This window comes from Pteropus alecto, unplaced genomic scaffold (assembly GCF_000325575.1).
Source record: "Pteropus alecto unplaced genomic scaffold, ASM32557v1 scaffold98, whole genome shotgun sequence".
Classification (NCBI taxonomy): Eukaryota; Metazoa; Chordata; class Mammalia; order Chiroptera; family Pteropodidae; genus Pteropus; species Pteropus alecto.
This window is the reverse complement of record NW_006443570.1, coordinates 22976072-23001157: the sequence shown is the minus strand read 5'-3', so window position 1 is coordinate 23001157 and position 25086 is coordinate 22976072. Positions and strand designations below refer to the sequence as shown.

The following is a 25086-nucleotide window of genomic DNA, read 5'->3' as shown; positions in this document are numbered from 1 at the left end:
TTATTAAAGCAAAATGCAGATTTAAAATATATTACAGTATGAAAAGACATGGAAGAACCTTAAATGCATATTGCTAGGAAGTCATTCTGAAAGGTCTACATACTGTATGATTCCAACGTTCTGTTAATGACAAAATAGTACAGACAGTAAAAAGATCAGTGGTTGCCAGGGGTTCAGAGAGGGAGGGATAGACAAATATGTGGAGCACAGGGGATTTTTAGGGCAGTGAAACTATCTATAGGTAAAGCATAATATAAGAGAAAGTCAAAGAAAATTAGTTTTACATGTGCTGGCCAGAACTATCTAACAGAAATAAAAAATTATCCAAAAAAAGCTTGAGATCTATTAGGGAGGTCAAGGCTCACCTGAGGAGGATGTGGAAAGCTGAGAAGCAATATGTTCCAGGGCAAAGGACTGTACTAGTATGGTAGAAAGGTATTCTAAGACCACACAAATGCAAGTTATTCCAGCTCAGTCATTCTTTCCCATAGCACTGTCCTCAAAGATGATCAGTAAGAAGGAAGAATGAAATATAGGATTCATGCAGATTTCCTTAAGAAGAAAAAAGTTAACAAAGCAAGTAACAGAAGACCATGTTTTAGTAAGGAAAAATAACCCCAGAAGAAGCAGAAAATTATAGATGAATACTCTATACTCTTGAAGAAACCTAAAGTAAAATAAAACCAAAAAGAGAGAAAAGGAATCCTAAAAGACACGATATGATATAACCAAATATAATAAAAGAAAATATCCCCAAATTAAAGAACATCCAAAATCTAGTTTGGTGAACATGAAGATAAGAGAAAAAATACAATGGATTGGCAGGCAGAAAAGCAAGGAGAAATATCTGGCTGACCTAAAACTTCTCCATTGCAACCTATGATGCCAAAGAATAATAAATATCTGTAGTTTTATTATTTAAAGAAAAACAAAATTCTTTTATTTACATAAAAACTACATTTACCTCATGAAATACTGAGACAATACTGTCACGAATTTTCTTTATTCCACCTTTAACCAATCTCATTCTTTTCAGAGGCAACCACTGTTAACAATTTAGTATACCTTTTCCAGTTGAACTTTATCTGTGCATCCACACAGATATAGGCGCAAAAGGAATATGTAACACAGTTGAAAGGGGTTTGTAATATAAATGTATCATACCATCCTATTTAGCAACCTGATTATTTCACTTAACAATAGGGACCTGGAGTTCTTTCTACGTAATACATGTAAATATACTATATTTAATACATGCTATATTACATGTACTACATACATATTTAATATATATTAAAATATATTAAAAATACTATATTTTTAAACCACTACCTAGTATCTCATAGAATGGATGTGCCATATTTAACACATCACTACTGATGAATCAAATTTTAGGTTGTTACCAATTTACCACTGAAAACAATGCAACATCCTTTTACATAGCAATTCCTAAAGAAATGTTTGCACTTGTGCTAAGAAAGCTCTTTATAAATGTAACTTAGATCAAAGACCCTATATATTTTAAAAGATATTGTGAAAATGACCTTTGAAGAAACTGTAACAATGCATACTCCCACCACCAGTGTCTGAAATAATCCATTTCCCCATACCTTTGCTAGCAAAGGCAATTTTTTCATTTTAGACAACCAGTTGGAGAACAAACTGTATTTTGTTTTGTTTATAGATGATGTTAAACATTATTTCATGTTTACTGGCCAATTTTCAATTTATTTTGTGAATGGCCTTAGTAGTATCTTTTTCTCATTTTTCTACTGCTTGTGATAATTTGTAGCATTTAGGGTTTCTTTATATACTCTAGATTTCACTCTTTTGTTACATGTGTTGCAAATATTTTCCCCATTTAGTCATTTGTATTTTAATTTTATTTGAGGTCTTTCTTCACACAGAAATTTCTATATGAAGTCAAATTTAATTCTGATAAGTCAAATTTAGCACTTTTTCTTTTGGTTTCCACATTTAGTATCTTTAGAAAGTCCTTCCCTTTCAAAAGGCTGTATTTTCTTCTATTTTTACGTTGTTATTTTGTTTAACATTTGGGCTTTTACTTCATCTGGAGTCAAGTTTACTTAGTACAACCTGCTGTACTAATGCTACTTGCTAAACAGTACATCTTTCTCTATTGATGTGAAATGATACCTTTATCATATGCTCAATTTCCATAAATAAACTGTCCCGTCTCTAAACTTTATTAGTTCTCTTAACCTATTTGACTACTTTACAGCAGTTTACTTACTAGCTTTACACTAATGTTTGAATATCTGGTACAATTAGATCCTTTCTCAATAATCCTTTAAAACTTAACTATTTTTCTTTTCCAGATGAATTTTAGAATCAAGCTGGTCAAATTCATGAAAAACAAAAATCTGTCTGAATTTTTATTAGGACTATATTTAATTTTACTAATAATTTGGGAGTTCTGACATCTTTCTATTATTCACTTTATTCACCAGAAACAGGGTAAGGATATCTTTTCCACTTTATCCAATAACAAAAACAATTTATTTCTGTATGTCATCTTGTTTCTGGGCACCATACTAATTCCAATAATTCTAACTGTTAATTATTTTCAATTTTCTATGCAGATACTATCAACTACCAATAAGTTTGGTCTCTTTCCTCCCAACAGTTCTAGCTAGTTCTTTTTGTTGCCTTACTGCATTGGCTGGAATCTCAAATACAAGTTTTAATGGTAGCAGAAATATGGGAACAGAACCTGTTCTTGACCTTTGTGGGAACGCACCTAATATTTCTAAATATTTGCTGTAAATTTCTGGCAGAGAGCTTTAAACAAGTTAAGAAAGTATCCTATTCCTTATTTTTTAGAAAAAAAAAATCAGGAATGGGTATTAAAAATACGATTTCCATAACTTTTGAATTGGTCAAATGATTTTTCTATTACTATAATAATTACATTAATAGGTTTATTAATGTTAAAAACCTTTGTGTTCTTAAACTAAATCAAACTTGGCCATGATTAACTTTTTTCATATGCTACTGGATTCAATTCTTATATTATTTAGTGTCTTTATATCTGTGTTCATATTAAAAATTAGCTTGTAATATTCTTTTTTTTCCTTTTTGCCTAGTGTTGCTATCAGGGCTATTCTAGCCTCCTAAAATGAGATCCTAAGTTTTCTATCTCTTTCTATGTTCTAGAAGAGATAATATAATCTGGCAAATTACTGGTCCTTAAAGACTCAACAGAATTAAGAGTCTAGGCTTGAAAACTGTCTGGACTTGAAGTCTGTAACTATCTTTATAATTTCCTCTATAGTTAATGATCTATTCAAGTTTCCTATTTCTTCTTTAACCAGTTTTATTATATACATTTTCCTAGAAAATCACCCACATCATTTACATTTTCAAATTTAATAGGACAGAACAGTCTCATAATTTTGAAAATCGCCTCAGTTCATTTTATGTTGCCTTTCTTGTTACTATATTGTTCATTTGTCTTCTCTTTTTATTAATCAGTTTTATCTATTTCATAGTCTTTTTAAAAAGCTAATATTTAATTTTACCAATCAAGTTTATCAGGTTTTATTTTCTATTTTATTGATTTCTGCTTTTATTTATTATCATTTCTTTCCCTCTGCTTCCTTTGGACTTATTTTTTCTTATTCTTGAATTGAATGTATAGTTCATTTCTGATTTTGTTTTTTTAAGATTCATTAAAGACTATCTAATTTTCTGTATGCTGTGTTGGCTACATCCCACAGGTCTTTGTTAGGAGAACCCTCATTATTATTGATTTACTTCTGAAGTTTCATTTTGACCTCTTAATTCCGGTTGTTAAAAGTACATTTTTAAAATGTCCACGTGGATAGGTTTCTCTTAGCTCTCCTTTTGCAATTAATTTTTTTAAATAACATTTTTAATTTTTCAGTTATTGTTGCATACATCATATTAGTTTCAAGTGTACAACACAGTGACTAGACATCTATTAACTCAAAAAGTGATCAACCCAATAAATTTAGTGCCCCTTTGACACCGTACATAGTTATTACAGTATTTTGACTATATTCCTTTTGTTACACTTTATATTGCCATGACTATTTTCTAACTACAAATTTTTATTTCTTAATCCCATCCCATTTTTCACCAGCCCCTCTCTCAACCACACTTCTATCTGGTAACCCTCAAAATGTTCTCGGTATCTGTGTTTTCTGTTTGTCTGTTCTTTAGATTCCACATATAACGTGCAATCATACGGCATTTATACTCCTATATCTGACCTACTCCACTCAGCATAGTACCCTCTAGAATCACCATGAAATATATTTTTCCATCCCATTACTTTTAGTCTGTGTCTTTTAATATGAAGTGAGTCTCTTGTGGGCAGCATATGTAAGGGTCTTGTTTTCTTATCCAATTCAGCCATTTAATTATTTTTTATTTGAAATATTTGTTGATAGATATGTAGTTATTGCCATTCTTTATTCATATTTTTTGACACATTTTTTTCTCCTGAAAGAAGTCCCTCCAACATTTCCTGTAATACTGGCTTGGTGGTGATGAACTCCTTTAGCTTTTTCTTGTCTGGGAAGCTCTTTATCATCCGTCCTTTGATTCTACATGATAACTTTGCTAGGTAGAGTAATCTTGGTTTTAACTCCTAGGTTTTTATCACTTGGATTATTTTGTGCCCAAGCCCTTCTGACCTGCAAAGTTTCTGTTGAGAAACTGTCTGACAGTCTTATGAGAGCACTCTTGTAGGTAACTGTTTTTCTCTTGCTGCTTTAAAGATTCTCTCTTTGTATCTAACCTTTGGCATTTAAATTGTGTGTCTTAGTGTGGGCCTGAGTTCATCTTGTTTAAGACTCTCTGAACTTCCTGGGGTTGTATGTCTATTTCTTTCACCAGGTTAGGTAAATTTTCTGTCATTATTTCTTCAAATAAGTTTTCAATTCCTTGCTCTCTTCTACTTCTGGTACCCCTATTGTTATGCTTGATGCTATAACTTCATTTTTTTAGATTCTTTTTTCTTGCTGCTGTTTTGTTTGGGTGTCCTCTGCTACTCCATCCTTTATATCACTGATTCGATCCTCCACTTCATCGACTCTCAAGATTCCTTCTAATATACTCTTCATCTCGGATATTGTATTCTTCATTTCTGACTGGTTCTCTGTTTTCCATCTCCATTTTTATGTTTTCTATCTCCTTGTTAAAATTCTGAGTTCATCCCCCTAAGTTCATTGAGCATTAACTAGTGTTTAATAACTCTGTATATATCACTGATTCGATCCTCCACTTCATCGACTCTCAAGATTCCTTCTAATATACTCTTCATCTCGGATATTGTATTCTTCATTTCTGACTGGTTCTCTGTTTTCCATCTCCATTTTTATGTTTTCTATCTCTTTGTTAAAATTCTGAGTTCATTCCCCTAAGTTCACTGAGCATTAACTAGTGTTTAATAACTCTGTGTGTGGTAGATTGCTTGTCTCCAATTTGTTGCATTCTTTTTCTGAAACTTTGTTCTGTTCTTTCATATGAGACATGCTTCTTTGTCTCTCCATTTTGGCTCCCTCCCTGTGTCTATTTCTATGTATCGGGTAGGGATACTAAGTCTCCTGGTCTTAGTAGAGTGGCTTTATGCAGTAGCTGTCCTGCAGGGCCTAATGGCACAGTCCTGGGAGGGGTCCAGCTGCAGACCAAGTTCAGCCACAGCCTGTGCACCTCCGGGGCCACATGGTAAGAGTAATCAAGCAATCCACAGATGGCTGCCACCCGTGCTGGGTTTATAAGTGCCTTGAGAGGCCATGACAGAAACCAAGGTTGGCTGCTGCTAGTGCAAGGCTTGGAGCTGCTCAGCAAAAGGTATAGGGCATGCCAAGGCCAGATGCCGCTTCTACAGGTTTTGAGAGCCTTTGAGAGACTTTAGGAAAGTCCACAGCAGGGCCAAGACAGTTCATTTGTATGGCATAAACCACTGGAAGCAGGTTGGGTGGGCCCGCAAGTTGGGAGAGCTGGAGTCCCAGGGATTCACCTGGGTGGAGAGACCTATGTTTTCCAGGTTAACAGCAACTCAGATGTGGAAGCATCTGCATCTGCAGGCTGGGAGGGCTCAACAAAGAAACAATGGATACTGCCAGCACTTCTCTCCTGGAGAAAGCCACCCCTCCAGCACTTGCCCTAAAGCCCAACAACTCAGCACCTTCCTAGATGTCTCTGCCACCCCTCCAGCAGCTGCCCCAGCACAGGAACTCGGAGTAAGCAAGTCCATCAGCAAGTAAGCTGGGAATAGGCCCTTTTAAAAAAAATATCTGACAGCACTGCCACCCTGAACATGTCCAATCTCGTCTGATCTCAGAAGTAAGCAGGGTTGGGCCCAGTTAGTACTTGGATGGGAGACCACTTAGGAAGACCGGGTGCTGTAGGCATAAAAAAAAAAAAGAAAGAAAGAAAGAAAAATGTCTGCAACTCACACAGCCCTTCATCTGACTCAGCTGCAGCTCCCCTGGTTTTCACGGCCAGGAGTGGTAGGGATTTCTCTTCTCGGAGCTGGAATCCTGGGCTGGGGAGCCCAGTGTGGGACCAGGACCCCTCAACTCTTCAGGTGGAGCAAGGGGCTCTGCAGCCAAGATAGCTCTCCTGATTCTCGATCGCCACGCATGGTTGTGGAAGTGGGGTGGTTCGCATCTCCACCCCTCCTACCACTTTGAGGTGACCTGGTATTTTTGTCCTAGTTGTAGGCTTCTGTTCAGCCAGACATCAGGTGAGGTCCGTGTGCTGGCTGCTCTATAAATTTGTTAAAATTCTAGTATGGTAGCAAGAGGAGGCATGCATAGCCTCTACCTTCTATGCCATCTTGACAAGTCCATCTAATTTTCATTTTTATTCTATTATGGTCAGCAATGAGGTCTATGTGATTTCTGCTTTCCTGAATTTTAGATTTTTCTTTGTAGCCTAATGCATGGCAATACTCTAAGTGGGAAAATGTAGCCTAAGAATTATTTATGTAACTTTTTACTTGTTATTCATTTACAGGAGCAAGGAAAAAATTATTCCCTAGTTTGCAAAGGACTCGGGAGGTCCATTTATGAGACCACTTTGAAAAAGGTAAATAATAACAAAATCTGCCAAACCAACAGAGTAATCAAAATAAGAACATAAGAATGATTCAAACTCATCAAATTGTACACATTAAATATGTGCAGGGTATCAATTATACTTCAATAAGCTGTTAAAAAAAGAATACAAGAATGGGAAAGTTGTGGCACAAAAGAATTAGGGTGAGCAACAAATCAAGCCGAGTGCAAATATTATGTACCAGGACAACCTAAAAATAAGACTTTCCTTATCTTTCATGGGGGTGGGGGGAGATCAACGGGTAAAATGTGATAAAGAAATAGACATCTAAATTCATTTTGTTAAAAGTAACTATCAGACAACCTAACAACAGATAATATCATTTCCAAATTCACATAAGAGGTGTAATAACAGTTTGTAAAATACAATTCTATTTTATAAATCTTAAGAAAAAAGATATTCATGAAATTTTTATAAATTCATGAAAAATATCTGAAAAAATAATATTACACAGAGGTAATGGTGGCCACCTTTGAAAGTGGAACTGGGAAACCGAGGAGGGGGTAATGTTTACAGTTTGTCTTGTATAAATTTGGTAATAGAATTCTGTTTAATGAATAATGACCTTGAAATTAGAAAAATGGTTCTGTCTATATTACTAGTCAAGAAACTGGATAATTTTTCACCCCTTCTTTAATCCACCCCCCGCCCCAAGTTCCACCTCTGACCTATGGATGTTGCCGTTTCCCCTTAAGAACTGGATCTCTGAAGGCAGGGTGTCCCCTCCCACACGCACCCGGGGCCTGGCGTGCCCCGGGCTATGGTCTGTGGCTCCACCTGGGGCATTAACCCAGGACCTTCTGCGTGCAAAGCAGACGTGCTAACCACTACATTATGGAGCCACCCCCAGGAAACTAGATAATTTTAATTTCTCCAATCTTCAATTTATCTATAAAGTTGTCATAGTCATATAAATGTTTTTTATATTATTCATGTTCACATATCTCAGAGCAGTACAAACACAGAAGGCAGGCAATACTCATTTACTGAGCTGAATCACATTTAGTAGTACTACTGCTGAAATTACCTGTTTCAAATATGTAAAAATTCTTTTCATTTCTGCCCCAAAAACACCTTGAAGAATTTCACAGGCTAACTGCTATCCAACCAATTAGAAAAGCTAAAACGTTATAAAGGCAAATTGAGGTGCCAAAATTTATCTTACTTTTAAGAGGTACATAAACATTTGCTTCTATCATAGTAAATATTTATATTATTTTTGAAAATAGAAGAAAAAATTAAAATCTTCATTTTATTTCCTTACTAAAAACTGGAAGATACTAAAATCTATTTCCCAAACTTAAACTTAGATAAATAAGACAAATGTTTTACTTGAGCCCTAAGTCAACTCTTATCTAAAATTTTCTACAAATTCAGCCACCTGAAATTAGGTTTTTCTCTTCTCAATTTTTATCCAAATTAAAAGCTGTATTTTTGGCCATAATGCTTAAATATTCATCCTGAGTATGAGGGTAAATAAAATGCACGACTTGCATGCAGTAAGCTCACACAAGGCATCTAAAAGAAAAAGATCTGAATTGACTTAGAAACAATAATCAAAAACCAGATATATCTTCAGTAATATAAAAGTACATATGTAGAGTTATTACAATACTATTTATAATTACAAAAGAGTGGAAACAACATAAATGCTCAAATATGGGAGAATGGTTGAAGAAACAATGGCGTGTGAGCAGTGGAGTGCTATTTAGCTGTTAAAAAAGAAAAAGGAGGATCTCTATGAACTGATATAGACTTCCAGAAGATATTGCTAAGTGAAAAACAGCAAAGTACAAAAGAGCACATATAGTATGCTGCCACCTTTTATTTAAGAAAGAAAGGAAAAACAAGAAACATATATATGTATCTTACCTTTATAAAACAATGAGGCTGGCTCTTACAAAGGGTAAGGGTGGTAACTTAGAAGGGATTCAGAAGAGAACAACACTTCTAGTACACATTTCTGTATAATCATCTATATATTCAAAATAGATTAAATTAACGAGGATGAAAAGGGGAGACAACTAGAAAACTAGAACAGATGAACCACACTGTATCTCAAATGAATAATATAACTACACAAAGAAGGAAAAATACAAAACTAATCCAAATACCTTACGAACAGTACAGTAAGCCCTCACTTAACATCATCGATAGGTTCTTGAAACTATGGTAAAATGACAGATAATGAAACCAATTTTATCAAAGGCTAATTGACTGATATAAAACAAAAGTTCCCATGGCATTTCATCAACAATGACATGAAGAAATGACAAGGCTAAACTAAACAACATCATTTCAGTACCTGCTATATTTGACTACATATTCTGTCTTACGCAGGTGGATAGGGGGAGAACCGCACACAAATTCTGAACTCTTTCCAGAAGGTTTTTTTTAAAACAGTATCAGCATAACAATTCTGAAACTATTTTAGGAGTATTATAGGACTGAACAAATGAGTCAATATACTGATACTGTTGAGAGTCAGGGTCTCACTACAGAAGAGATACAAATATGGCAGAGGGGAAGAGAAGAACCTTGTGAAAACAGACTGTAATTAAACTAATAGTATAGATCAATGATTTCTAAAATATGTATGTGTACATGTGTATGTATATATCAGTGGTTCTCAATTGGGGGAGATTTTCCCCTCACCACCACCCCAGAGGACAGTGACAACTTCTGGAGACATTTCTGATTGTGGCTTCTACTGGGTAGAGGCAGGGATGTTGCTAAACCGACAGTGTGCATGACAGCCTCCAGAGAAAAATTTTTAGCCCAAATTGTCAACAGTGCCAAGACTGAGAAACGTTAGTACATATGTATACCAAGGTGTCTATATATGTAGTTATACATACATGTATTTCCTAGTTCTATCTACTTAAAGGGCCCAGAAGCAAAACAATCCAGCAGCAATACATATACTTAAGTGCCCGTATCTTGACCTTTAATACCATTCCCCACTAAGAGGAACTAGGGCTTGTTGGGGAAATGGCTGATTCTACGGTTAAGGCAAGACTGGTACACAATAAGCCTGAACATCTTGTTAAGCCAGAAAGTAAGGAAGTGCACATAAAAAATGACAGGGGCATATATAAAAGCCAACTGAAAAGGCTCCTATGGGACAATATGGGACAATTCGAGCACCAAAACAGTAATGGTAATGAATGATGAAACTACTGAAAATATAAGAACCCATGAGTTCATACCAATAATAAAAAGACAAGTAAATAAAAAGGACAAAAAGGTCCCTTGATTATAGTAAAATGCTGAGTGCTGACTAGTAAATGAAGAAAGAATAATAGTGTTGAAAAGTCATTACTTCTCAACCATCTGGGGGGAAATATTTATGAGAAATAAGATTTTTGCAGTCTTAAAGTGTCTCCTCACTTATTTGTTGAAAAGGAAGTAATAGAAACTATACAGCAGAGAAATCAAGCATCTTGACTGAGGGAACAAAATTAATATCATCATTTAAGGGCAGATAAACATTATGTGTCTCTCTATATGATATCCCAAAAATACAAAATTACTTATGCAGAATTCTGACCAAGAATGCATAACCTGAATTTAATCATGAGGAAACAAATGCAAATAAGATCAATGTAAAATGAAAAACATGCTATTAAAAAAGGTGTGTGAAGGACTAGTCTTCAAAAATATCAATGTCATAAAAAAACAAAGAAAAGTTTGAGATGAAATGTTCTAGATTAAATGAAACTAAAGAGACACAACAACTGAAAACAATATCTAATCCTGGACTGGATGGTATACTAGAGAGAATTTTTAAAATGCTATAAAAAACATTATTGGATCAACTGACAAAACTGGAATATGGAAGGCAGATTAAAGTAGTGTTTCAATGTTAAATTTACTGAAATCGCTAACTGTACTGTGGTTTTATAGAAGAATATCCTTATTCTTAAGAACTGTACACTGAAATACCTGGGAGAAAGGTCCTTGACATATGCAACTTATTCTCAAATGGTTTAGGAAAAAAAATTTATGTGTACATACACATACACAGCTACAGAGTGCAATGATAAAGCAAATGGTACAAAATGTTAACAATAGGTGAAAATGGATAAAATGTATAAGTATTCTTTGTACTAATCTTACAAATCTATAAATTTGAAATTATTTCCAAATAAAGTTTTTTAAAAGCCACAGGAAATTTTAGAAAAAATCTAGAACGCAAAGCTAATTTTTTTCTACTATATCCTTCATCACAAAAATAGAGTGCTATAAAATATGGGAAGCTATATAAGATATCATGTAATAGCAGTGGTCAAGCCATTTTCATGCCTCTTTCATTAATGCATTTGTATTAACTATTATGTTAGCCACCTGATAAAATTCCAATCTTATAACAACCATTGGATGATAAAAAAATACAAAGCAAGGGAATGGTCTTAGCAGTAATAACAACAAAAAAGCTTTCATTTTCTAATACATAGACTCCAGACAAAAAAAAATTTAAAACATGTTTACGACAAGCTTAAGGTTAAAACTTATCCCAACTTACTTGTTTGTTTTGCTTTAAACTTATAGACAATAAGGCCACAAGGGCAAATAATGCTATGCCAAAGTAAGACCCAGTTTTATAAAACCAGTATTTGAACATTCATAACAACAGTTTTAATCAAAGACTAGATCCCCCAAAGCCGTACTTTACTACTTTGTCCTTTATGAGAGGATTGAAAAAACACACACACACAAAACAGAAACTTACAGTTCATCTCGTTGTCTCTGGGACAGCACCATTTTGGCTATAATATCGAGCTTATCTGATATAGTGGTATGTCCCCTCCTTTGGGAAATCAAAACGCTTTGCGATCCCTGGATTTATAGTCAAATGAGCCACTAAGTGGCTTCCACGCAGGGGAAGAGGATTCTTTCACAAGTGAATTCAATCAGTAACCAGGAGCTATTCAATAAGTAAGGTTCATTCCACCTAAGAAGAGAGAGAGAGAAAAGATTATTTCTTTCACTTAGAATTTAAATTCTTCTAAATTATTAATTGCAGTACACGCTTTAGAAGACTAGGTTTATTGTCTACAGCCATGCTACCCTGAACAAGCCCGATCCTGTCTGATCTTGGAAGCTAAGCAAGGTCGGGCATGGTCAGTACTTGGATGGGAGACCACCTAGGAAGACTAGGTGCTGTAGGCATAAAAAATAAGAGATTGTAAACTGACAAGGTCCTTGCAATCTGTGAGATCAACCAAAGGTTGCCTCGCCTAAAAAAAAAAGAAATATATATATACACACATACACATACACATATATAAAAAGATTAGGTTTATTGTGATGCTAATATGAATACTAGATATTTTCAACCTACTGTGAAAATGAATGCCAAAATATAAAGTATTTTATGTATTTTAAATTATCTAGTTCACAATATTGTTTTACAAAAATGGTTTTAAACTTACTTCCTAACATGTCACCTACCAGATATAACTTTATATTAAATTTCAAATATTAACATACAACTTCTCTAGAAGACTGTAAATCTCACTTTAAGACAAAAAAAATCAAATTTTATAATTTACAAAAAAGTAAAATCTGAAAAAGATATGACAAGGATTTCACAAACTGTCCATAAGCCAAAAGGTACCAACCGTTACTGAAGTAACCTTCAAGAATATCAGTCACCAATGATCTTAGAATAGCTGATATATTTATAATGTAAATAAACTATTTAAGGATCTAATAATGCCCTTTTAACCAATATATCTAATCAAGAAATAATATAATACTATTTCAATTTATTTTGCGTGCTTTAGAAGCATATGTTTTAAAAACAAAAAACGGAACGGACTATCCTAGATTCTATCTGCTCGCATAGTAATCTAATTAACTAACCTACTTTTTAGATCATATTGCTTAATACTTCAGAGCCTTTTCCTTACACTTAAAACACTATAAAATATTTAAAAAGTATCGTAATCAAGTTGATGAGAGTAATGTAGTTAAAAATAAGAAAAATCAAGCTTTCTTAAAGAGTTATTCTTCAAATCACCTATTTTACAAAAAAATTAGTGTGTCTTATCACATTGTATAAAAATAGCTACACAGAATTTACACTATATTTATGCGATATGAGATAACCTTACTTAAAATGCAGACTGCTGGTATATACGAAATTTAATTGGAAGGGACACTTCTAAGAAACAGGAAATCATCCTCCAAATGAAATGAAATCATCATATAATGAAAGGCCTATGGGACCACCTATCAAGAGACACAACATGGACAGAGAAGACAAAGAGCATTTCTTTAGTACCTTTTTCATGCCATGCCAGGCACTGGTGAATAAGCCAGTCTAGGAAAAACGAAAGAACCCTGGTTTTAAATATGAACTCTGAGTCAAAAAGTGAATGCCCAGATGTTCCCAATGGCAGGGGCTAATTTTAATGGAGATGCTTCTCCATTGGGCAATTCTAGTAAATACAATCAGGGATTTATTTCATGATCTTTAATGATTCTTCCAACCTGGAGGCCAGCTAGCTCAAAATGATAGCTGAAAATCATCGCTACCACTCTGTCTAAATCCAGAGAAATATGACTGTCAGTAACAAATAAGGGACTGACACAAACACAATGGACAACCCAGAAAAATCATCCTTCCCTGGTGTTTTAACAACTCCTAATTATTTAAGCCTCACTTTCTTAAGTCTTAGTTGTCACCAAGCCAAAGCATCTAGGGTCTCATATACTCTGACATTCTGATAAAGGTCACAGTGGGGTAAAGATTATATGATGGTGGTGACTATCTGGTCTACAAGTACCTATTATCTGAGACAATGGTCAATGGTACACTGACAATTATATAAATCAAAACAAAAAAGCAACAGGACAAAAATTCCTGTTTTAATCAGGAAAAAATCCACCATATTATGTACACTGCAGGGTTAAATTAATTATGGAGAGTCTGCCTCTAGCCAAAAGAGCAAATCAATGTACAAGAATAACAATAGTAGTGAAATACTAGGGACAATCTAGTGGTATACTGCAGAAGTTAATTTATTCATTCAACAAATATTTACAAAATATTTGTGTGTGCAAAGTAAAAAAAGACTTGGTCTTTTTCCTCATTCAGCCTGGTACTTTGCACACACAAAGTACTTGGTCTTTTTAGTTTATGAGAGGAGTCGCTGAAACAAGCAATTGAAACTGTGAAAAGTATCACAAGTACTACTACAGAGCGGGTGATGACTCAGGATGAAGTTGAGGTCGTTAGCAGGGGCCCGATCACAAAACAAGCTCACATCTTTACAATTTATCCTAGGGGCAATGGGAAGCCATTAGATAAGTTATTTTGAAAACTCACTCACTTTTATAGTGAAGAATGGACCAAAAAGACAGAAAAGGAAGAGACCACACAGGAGGCCTATAGTGGTAAAGGTGATAGATGATGGGGATTCATACTAGCATAGCAGCAGTAAATGAAGAGAATTAGATGAAGTTAAGTTATTTACCACGCAAATCCTATAAGATTGGTGGATAGATGTGGGCAGCAAGAAGGTGAGAGAAATATCAGTCAAGGATTCTAGGATAACTTCCAGAGATTTCTGGCTTAGAACTAAATTGAACAGGAAACTCCTATGTGTAAAGGGGATCAGGAAACTAAATCTGATTCATTCCACTTTAGATATGTTGATTTCAAGATGACTGAGAGATTTCTAGTAGGAAGTTATACAAACAAGTCATCTCTAAAGAAAACCTACCAAAAAAAAAAAAAGGTTTAGTGCTTATCAGTTTAGAGATGGTACAAATGAAGCCATGACAATAGATGAGATGACCCATGGAGAATGTATAGAGCAAGATGAGCAGAGGGCTTGGCTATACAGACAGGAAAAGCAACACTACTTTGAAAGAAAAAAAAAAAAGCCTACAACTGAGGCTAAGAGAAACCAGTTAAAGAGGTAAAAGTAAAAAAAGGAGAACGTATGTCATGGAAGCTAAAGAAGTATTTCAAAGAGATTCAATCAACAGTATCTAAAGTTTTCCAACTATTAAGCAAAATAAGGCCTGAAATGGGTCTGCTCCATTAAGCATAGAGCTCACTGATAACCTTGATGAGAATGGATTAAGTAAAATGGTAGGGACATGGTTTACCATGGCAAGAACCATATTTAAACTAGCTGATGAGTACAGGGAGATGAAGTAAAGATGGCACTATAAATAAATATCTTAGAAATAAATGGAAATGTTGAAAAGCAGTTTTTCTGTTCATTCTGCCCCTCACCCTCAACCAAGTAAGATGCTTAAATGCTAATGGTGAAGGAAGAAAAAGATAGGAAGAAAAAGATAGGAAAAAAAACAGGAGTGAAGAATTTTAATATCACCATTTTCACACCTCAAAGACAACCAAACATGATGTATCCCTTGACAGAATTACACTACACCACCTATAAAGTATTCTTGCCACAGAATCAATCCTAATCTGTTCAAGTTTCTGGATCAAACTATCAATTTACAAGTATAGAGGGCAGAATATGTTAAAGGCACCATGGGGGTATAGCCAGAAATATCTAGGCTGTGAAAAGCCCTATAAAATAAATGACCCAATTTCCTCAAATAAATTCCAAGGAAAGAAAGAAAAATTAGAAAGGGAAACTTATAATTAAGAGAGACATGTGACACATCAACCAATTACAATGTATAGACCTTATTTAGCTCTGGATTTAAAAAAATTCCTTGTAAAATGAATGTTTGTATGAATAAACATCTGGGGAAATTTGAACACTGACTGGATGTCTGATGATATTAAAGAATTGGGAATTTTTCAAGAGTGAAAATAGTACTGTGGCTATTTTTAAGTCTAAAAGAAATACACGATGAAAAATTTATTAGTTAAGTGATATGTCTGGGATTTGCTTCAAAAACTTTGAGTAGAAAGAGTAGATGGGGGGAGATATATAAAACAAGACTGGCCTTAGGTTGATAACTGATGAAGTTGGGTAATGGGTACAAAAAGAGTTCATCACACTATTCTCTAATTTTGTTTATGAGTCCGACATTTTCTATAATAAAGTCTTTTTTAAAAAGTCAGAAGAATGAAATACTCAATTGAACAAGGAGGAGCCAAGGGAGGCAGAAGAGAAAGGAATGTGATTTACATGTAGAATTCTTACATATAAAGATGGGTCATCTCTTCTACCATGTTAGATAAGGGGAAAAACACGCAAAAATGCTTTTATATTTCAGGAAAATAGGAAGTGAGGTCATTTTCTGAGTAAGGGGCATAAGGAAGAAGGCACTTAGAGGCTTGAAATAGCTGCTGTGGGGAGCAAAGAAATGGAACAGGAAGGACAGTTTTTAGATTGAAGACTGAATTTTTGGTGGTGCCAATCTACAAAGACATGTTATTTTTCTTTAGCAAGTATGTATAGTCTGGCTGCAGACAATAATGAAAATTGCGTATTTAGAGACCTAGGGTTGGGCTGAGGGTTTGCAAGGTATGTGATGGATGCATGATGAGGAGAGTTGAAATAATGGATCAAAGAGCCTAAACACCATTGTGCAGGAAAAAAAACAGGAAAGGCAAATAAATACAGAGTAGAGGGATCAAGAAAGCAGAGGTCTCTATAACCTGGGAGGACAGTCAAGAGAATGGGATTAAATTTAAAACCTCCCAATTTGTTAATTATTAACTTTGTTACTATTAACTATACGTTAATGTTTTTATTACAACTAGCTAAGTATTAAGGATATATGGTAAAGAAAGACAATGGATATGATGAGTACTAGGTGCAGATTAAGCAAATGTGGGTTTAAGTCTGTCGTAAACGCTATAACCCCAAGTAATTCATCTAACTTTTCTAGAAAGTAGGTAACATCTATGGTTTTTTTTAACTCAGATTATTTCATCCTCTATCAACTTCCTACTTTTAATGTACATTTTGCTATCAGAAAGCACAAGTATGTGATTATCAAACTTAATATAATACCATATAGATAGCCTTTCTCAGATTTACCTTTCCAGTTACCTTTCATTTTATTATTTTAACATGTAAATGTAAAATATCACATAAACGGTTCTCAAGTAGAGCAAAGGAGAGTTTATTTTGCAGTTAACAATCTATAACCAACAGCACAAATAAATCAGGCAATATTTTCACATCACCTGGTGCAGTTCCTAATGTTTTGGGGGGGGAAGATGGTCACTGGATTCCTTTAAGAATTTGATGAAAGCCTAGATCTTTTCCCTCAAAGAAGCACATATAAACAAAATATTACATGCATTTTAAGAGGGTTCATAAATCCTTTCAAAGTCAACACAATGAATGAAAAGACGACATTTCTGAAATGCATTTTGGCAGTACTTCAATACCCCTTGTAAGCTACTTGTATACATTACAACATATCTCAAAGAAGAGTCCCATTTATTCATTTGCATGTCAATATCCACACATTTTTAGAGATAAGATCTGTGTTGCCTAAGCACAGAGGCTTCGGTATTTTTTTTGGAATGCAGAATTCTTTAGCATTCTGTATTCTAATATTATATTCACTCATAAGTTACACCAATGCAGCTCTCCTAGACATCTTACTGTTTGAATAAGTACCTCACCATAGAAAGAGAAAGGGGAAAAGTAAAAAAGCTAAATAACATAACATTAATCTTATAAAATAGGATGGTAATTAAATTCTTCTCATTTTAAGTTTCAAAGTGTTAACACAAGTTCCACACTTATCAAAACAACCTTTATATTATTTAATAATCTACTTCATCCATTGGTCCTTGCCAAGTAGAAGTTTATGAACTAGGAGAAAATAATACAGAAAATAAAGGATGTGTGTTAAGAAAAACAAACAACCAATTACATGTTAACAGTAGGATTATGGAAATCATTAGATTTATTTATTATTAGATACAGAAATAGAAGTTTAAGAGAGCCAACTTAAAAACTTATACAGGAACTGGATGATTACCAACGGCTACTGCTCTCATGAAATTTTCACTTGACAATGATTTAAGGAAGGTCTTCAGATTATCTATCTTGCTTGAATAGCACGTATTATATTTCATAATCCTATTTCAAATATTTTCAAGATACAGCAATGAGGCAAGGCAGAAGCTATTGCAAGTCAAGAATTATTGAGTACCTTTTTATATTAGTTAATTTTCAAGAGTTAACTAAAACTGTTGTTTCCCAATAAACTATGCTTCATGATACTCTGCAAATCATCAGGATTTTAGAATAGTTCCAAAAAACAGAATTTTCCACAAAGTCACTAATTGGACATATTTTATAAATCTGCATGATTATTCACATTACATATATACCTCCCTTGATATATCCAAGTATTTTTACCATTTTATCCAATTATCTTTACATAAATTTTATACACAATAATCCAGTAGAGAAACCAAAAGCTAATCTTAAAAGGTGGTAAAAAAAAAAAATACTGTAATTTAATGAATTCATATCTCAATTTGAGTTAAACAAATAAAAGCTACTTTCTTAGTTATGCTGGCTATATATGATGTTTTAAAACAATCAGATCAAGGTTTAAAGAGCACTCATAACCAGCATCCAACAAAAAAGATACATAAAACTTGGGTATTCACATCTCATGTCATAATGTTTCTATCTAATGTTTAGATAATCAAAAAAATCAAACAAATATATAAAGCAATACTAAAGTAGAATATAGTAAAGTCAGAAAAAAGTTAAAGAGAATTAGACAGAAATTTTATATTTACAAACGATCTTTACATTTTCATTCTAAGGTAAACGTTACAGTTCCAAGAATGTTCTGACTACAAGCAACGTGTAAAACACTATCTTAACTTTAGGCTTAGACAATCAATACAGCAAATGCTTGGTGAACCTCACCTAAAGTTTCAAACTACAAGGAACAAAATTTAATCAAAACTAGGTGACTCACTTTCTTCTTAAGGTACTAAAAACCAGGTGGAATTTACCAAGTAATGTTTATGAAAATATGGGATGGAGACGGGGGCATACCACAAAGAATTCAAGATTCCAGTTCTATAATTTAAAAGCTGTGTCCACATTGCCTAAGCCTCAGTTTCCTCATTAACTCTGAGTTTTCTCAACTACGAAATGTGAAATTTATCCCACAGGGTTTAGTGAGAATTAAACAAGATAATAATGTAAACAAATTCTATAAACTAAGAATTATCATACATGTTACCTACTGACATCAGTTTTGAACTTTAAATGTATTTTCAAAATTCCAGCTTAAGCACAATGAACACTGGTAATGAATCTGGAAATGCTTTCTTATAAATAAGTCCCTGAAACTGGTTTAATTTTTGACCTTTTTCATGAAGTTTAGTGAAGAACGTCTATGGTCTCCCGGGTAGTGTCACATGACTGATGCTCTGCAAATTTCCTGAGAAATGAAAACTGAAGTAATCATTGATCAAAATATAGTCTTGTCTGCTGTAAATGTTTTTTCACTTCTGCCATCTTGTCTTCCCTTCACCATCCCCAAATGTTTGCACCATCCACATCATTCTGATTTCTGTATAACTAACCCAACAAAACACAGACATAGACAGATGTGTTTTGATTTGCAAAGTCCTTGTGGTATTGTGGTAAAAGGAGGAACATCCATCATCATTTAAATAACTGGTGGTGGGTGATCTCATATTCTGGAACTGAGATTGTAGTGTACTCGCTGATAAACATTTGGATTGTCCTTGCATCTGAAGAATTTTTCCCAATGTTCTGTCAGTATGCATCTAGATAGGAAACATGACAGCATTATGTTTTTGAAAGTGTAAAATCTAACCAATCGCTAGATCTGATTATAATTGTAACATCGTGGCTTTATGAATTTATGTTTACATAATATAAAATCTGAATTGGTATAAATTGTCTATGACTTCAAATTTTAAAAGTCAAGCTCTTTGCTCTTCTGTAATATTTATTCCCTTAGCACAAAATGTTGATTTCTAAGGACATGGCTTTGCTTCAAAGAATGGCTAGATCCAAGTGACTCCATTTTAAAGACAAAAGAAAAATTCCAAGAGTAGTTCTTCAAGGAGTAGTCAGAGGAAAATAATAAGCAATTCATTCCTCTGCTTGTCAATGGTATAATAATGTGTCTATTAAGAGAAAAGTCCCCCCTGGATTTAAAAGATACCTTTCCCCTTGGATTTTCTCCTACAAATAAATCTACATGATTGACATTGAAAATAAGTAATTGGTGGTGGTATTTTGTGCCTGCAAATTCTTTATCGCTTCATCAGATGATGCTCCTTAAAACGGTAATGGACATGATACCAGATTACAGGTTTCTCTAAATTCTCAACATTTCACTTTGATATTATTCTAGGTAAAACTGTTTTAAAACTGCATCATTAATGCTATACTACAATGCAGTCAAATAATGAAAAATAAACTTATCTATGAAGTCAATGTACTGCATATTCTGAAAAATACCCAATCTATAGTTTAAATCCATGAGATTACATAGGACAACAAAGTACCCCTTAAGAGTAATTTCATTTCCATAAATCAATCTTTATGATTTCCTTACTTTCCCATGTACAGAGTTAAGTTTCTAGAGTTCTGAAATCACTTTCTAATAAAAATAGCAAAATTAACTAAAATATTGTTCTTCCAGTACCTTGTGTTCTGTGTGATTAAGTATGAGAAAAGATTTTTCCCATTCCCACAATTTGAAAACATTAGATCATTCAAAGTTTTTAATCAAATATCTAGGCTTTAATGTCTCCTTGCTCTTATTCTGATTCAGCTTGGAGGCCCATGATTCATTGTGACCTGCTGTTGAGAGGCAATAACAAAACCTACTGAGGTTGGTTCATTACTGAGGTATAGACAGCTCAGACATAGTTCACTAAGTAAAATTTTTCCAACAGCCACACCATCTCCTCAATTTTCTATTAGTTACAGCTAACTACCTTATCTCATTTTGCAAGACTTGTCATTCAAATCTTACATATAAAAATATTTTGCACTTTTTATTAGCCTTGGGCCAAAAATTAACATATCACTTTTCTCACTGAGAATTATTCCTACTAATCTCATCTAGTAACTCTAATATTAAAGGTAAGTGTTCCAAATAGATGTTTCATAGCTTCAGATTATGAATCTGAAGAAACAAAGTAGAAATTGTTTGGGCTTTGAAATCAAGATAGATTTAGATTTGAAAAACACAATATAAGTCATATCTAGTCAGTCATTTTTGCCTTTGTCTTTCACGAGAAGGCTGGCATATTATGAAGTGGTTTCTATTACACCTCCAGAGATGGTTAATTTTGTGTGTCAATTTGGCTAGGCCGCAGTATCCAGATATTTGCTCCAACTAGTTTAGATGTTGCTATGAAGGTGTTTTTTAGGAGACTAACATTTAAATCAGTAGACTTTGGGTAAAGCAGATTACCCTACATAATGTGGGCAGGTCTCATCCAATTGTTGACAGCCTTAAGAGAAAAGATTTACACCCCCAAGGAAGAGGGAATTTTGCAAGCAGACTGCCTTTGGACTGGAGCTGCAACATCAAACCTTCCCTAGGTCTCCAAACAGCTAGCCTACCCTGTAAATTTTGGACATGTCAACCTTCACAATCACATGAACCAATTCCTTCAAATCTCTCTCCCTCCCTCCCCACTCCTCTAGAGAGACTGATTGTGGGTCACTTTTTTCTTTTAAATATATACATACATCCTATTGGTCCTGTTTCTCTGGTGAACCTTGACTAATATACTCCCTAGCTCATAGTTCTATTAAAATAATATAGCGACCTTTATTATTAATAAGCTAGGCTGTTAGTAAAATCTACTGGAATGAATACTCTTCACCCTTCATGCTGCTTAATTCTATTTCCTGGATACTTTCCAGGCAAATTAATGCCTTCAAGGATTATCAAATGTAAAAAACTGCTTCTCATCTACAACAAACAAGAATAATGTCCTGAACAAGGGCTACTGAGATATAAAACAGGTAATTGAGAACTCATTCTATCTGATTCTTCACCACTTTCTCTACTGAGTTTTCAACATTCACCGCCATCACAACTCATAAGCACCATCTCATTACTGCTGATCTTTTCCTCTCTTCTCTTTTCTGTTCTTGTTTCTTCTTTGTAGGCCTGTTACTTCTTGGCCTTCCCTTTATGGACATTAATCAGGATGCATCCTCATTCCCATGGCACACCGATCAAACACGTGCTAGATAGAATCTCTGTCCCAGCAGTGTTTGCTTGTTGATGTGTGCTCAAAGACTGTTTTCTCATGAAAAAACAAGTTTCCCTCTTCTTTGACTTAACGCATGAAGCCATTTTGAATTCTGAATTGCTTAGATTTTATTGTATAGCACTTTCTAGTGCTTTTTGTCTCAACTGGTTATTTTATATGATACAACTGGGTATGCCTTTAAACAGTGGAAAGGAATGTGAAAAAACAAACATCTGTTTTAATGATTTTAGAAAATTATGAGCCACTTATTTTAAATTTACTTGAGTCAAAATATATTTAAGAAAAAGAGGAAAAAAATCTATTTATATGGTTATCTTACACACATACAATCTGATAGGAACACTGAAAAAAAAAACAAAATGATTCTGGAATGTAAACTATTCCTCTTAAAAATGTTGGTTTCCTAAAAATTGTGTTCTACCTATCAAATCCATTATTTCCTGATTCACTGGGATTCTATGATGCCGAATAAATATCTCATAAAAATTAAGAGTACTAAATTATACTACTTGCTCTCTAATGTAACTTCCAACTTGAATTCTTTATTCTATTGAGTAACATCAAAAGAGAAAAAGAATTTACCAAACTGATGCTGTTGACCTCTGAGAGTTTACATAAATTTAGGCAACAATTCTTTAGGTTGAAAAACATCTCTGAGAAACAGAATAATAAATGCCACATGTATATTTTTTTCAAACTGGATTTACTAAAATAGCTGAAGATGAAGTAACTATGGACCTTAACTAGCAGAATACTTTAGAACCATCTGAGGAACTTCCTGAAAATGAAAACAATCATGGTAAGGCCTTATTACCCTCAGAGATTCTGAGGAAGCATCTCAATTTTTTAAGTTTCTCCAGGTGATTTTGATGCACATGCTCTGCAGGAAACCATACACTCAACAGTACAAATTACAACTAGTCCTAAAGGGTCAAAAGCAACAGAGGAGAAATCAAGAAATCATCAGTGTCAGAAAATGTTAACTGGGCTCCAAGGGCAAAGATCAAATTGAGAGGCCAAGGTACTTAGATTTCAATGGTATTTGCAATAACTGTCACTCGAATCCAAGAAAATATTTCCAAAACACCTGATATATCTTAAAGAGATATTAACAAGAAAAAGAGGTCAACTCAACATTTTGAAATAAGCATTTTTTCATTATAAACTTTTATTTAAGAGTTTTTATAAAATCCTTCAAGAAAATACAGCTCTTTTGTTTACTATATAACTATATAATATTCATGGTATGTTCTAATAAAGATACATTATTTTGCATGTACATTATCTTTTTTTATCTTGATTTTATCTTCTCCCTTTTTTATCTAGACCAAGAGTGGACAAACTTTCTGTAAAGAGCCAGAGAGTAAATACTTTTAAGTTTTGCTGACTTTAAAGTTTCTGTAGCAAGAGAGTAATGATACAAGGTATGTGAGGAAGAAGTGTGTTGTCTGTTTCAGTAAAACTTTATGGATACTGAAATTTGCATTTCCTGTAATTTTTACAAATTTTTAATAGTTAATTTTAACTTTACAAATTATTTTACAGAATAAATTTTATAAATTTTTGCAAAATAAAATTTTATAAAATACTATTCTTTTGCTTTTTCTACCTCTAAAATTGTGAAAATCACTCTTCCTCACAGGCTGTATGAAAAGTATTTAGCTTGCCATAGTTTGCAACTAGACAAAGTTATTTTATACAAGCTACTTTTAATAACAGTAGTATCTATTTCGCAGGGTTTGGGGGCAGGGGAGTGAATTAAATGAGTTGATATGTGTGCTCAGAACAAAGCCTGGTACATAGTAGCTGCTATATGATTATACACATATATATTGCTTAGTTTCTATAGCTCCTTCATTTTATTTAATATCCCTTCATTGTGTTAGCCTACCACATTGAAATGTTTCGCCTAAAATATGTTATAAAAAAGATCATTGTTGAAGTAAAAAAGTATCCAGCTATGATTAGCTTTTCCTGGAAACTTTCTTAAAAATCCAAATACATCCACCTGTAATTTGTCCATAGTAGTATACCATTAATTGAATCTTGGGCATTAAAAAACCAAAACTAATTACTAAGACCTCAGAGGAGGACATGAAGATTCCTAATTTTCAACACACTTATGCAATTGCATTTAGGAAGGAATTGCCTTTAAATGCATCACTGTATTATAACCAAGACATGGCTTACAAATTCAGGTTTAGAGTACTTTTTCCTTTAAGTATGTAGTCAACTTAATTAGCTAAAAAAAGTTAATGACTCTAACCTGGCCTGGCCCAGCCTCATACTAAAGCCAGAGTTAAAGAATGTTAAGGAAAAGCTATCTAGAATGCAGGTGAGGCCATTTATCTCCAGAAAGGTATTATGAGGTTGCATTCCACATGCCCAAGTCTTCACTGTTAAAATGTTTATTTTAGGCACATGCCCCTCACTCATATGTCTTGCAATTTTCCAGTCCCCTTCAAGATTCAGCCTAAAGGCAGCTAGCTCATTCCCACCTATGTGAAATCCTCCCTGCTCAGCCCACAACCTTTGGCAGAGAGGTAGGTACCCTCTTCTTTAGTTATGTGTCATGTACATGTAATCCTAATAGCTACATTTGCTGAATGCAATTACATGCTAGGCCCCCTTCCTACAATGTTCAATTCTTACAACATCTAGCAAAAAAACTAATGTTCTCATTTAACAGACGAGGAAACAAGTTCACTAAGGTTATGTCACAAATCCAAGGTCAAAGAGCTAGACAGTGGCAGGGCCCGGAATCA

The 25086-nt window shown here is 34.0% G+C and overlaps 1 protein-coding gene and 1 pseudogene across 2 annotated transcripts in view; one reads left to right on the top strand and one right to left on the bottom strand.

The window, feature by feature from the left end:
• PAFAH1B1 (platelet activating factor acetylhydrolase 1b regulatory subunit 1) overlaps positions 1 to 25086 on the bottom strand; it is a 66029-nt gene that overhangs the window by 24363 nt on the left and 16580 nt on the right. The window contains exon 2 of one of the 2 annotated variants that reach the window (XM_006925091.3): positions 11846 to 12067. In XM_006925091.3, the coding sequence (XP_006925153.1) occupies positions 11846 to 11877 (32 nt within the window). In that variant the 5' untranslated portion in view covers positions 11878 to 12067. Of the gene's footprint in view, positions 1 to 8985; positions 9071 to 11845; positions 12068 to 25086 lie in introns of those variants that run through there. The other variant, XM_025041559.1, reaches the window with a different exon arrangement.
• On the top strand, positions 12167 to 12285 carry LOC112473309 (annotated as a pseudogene).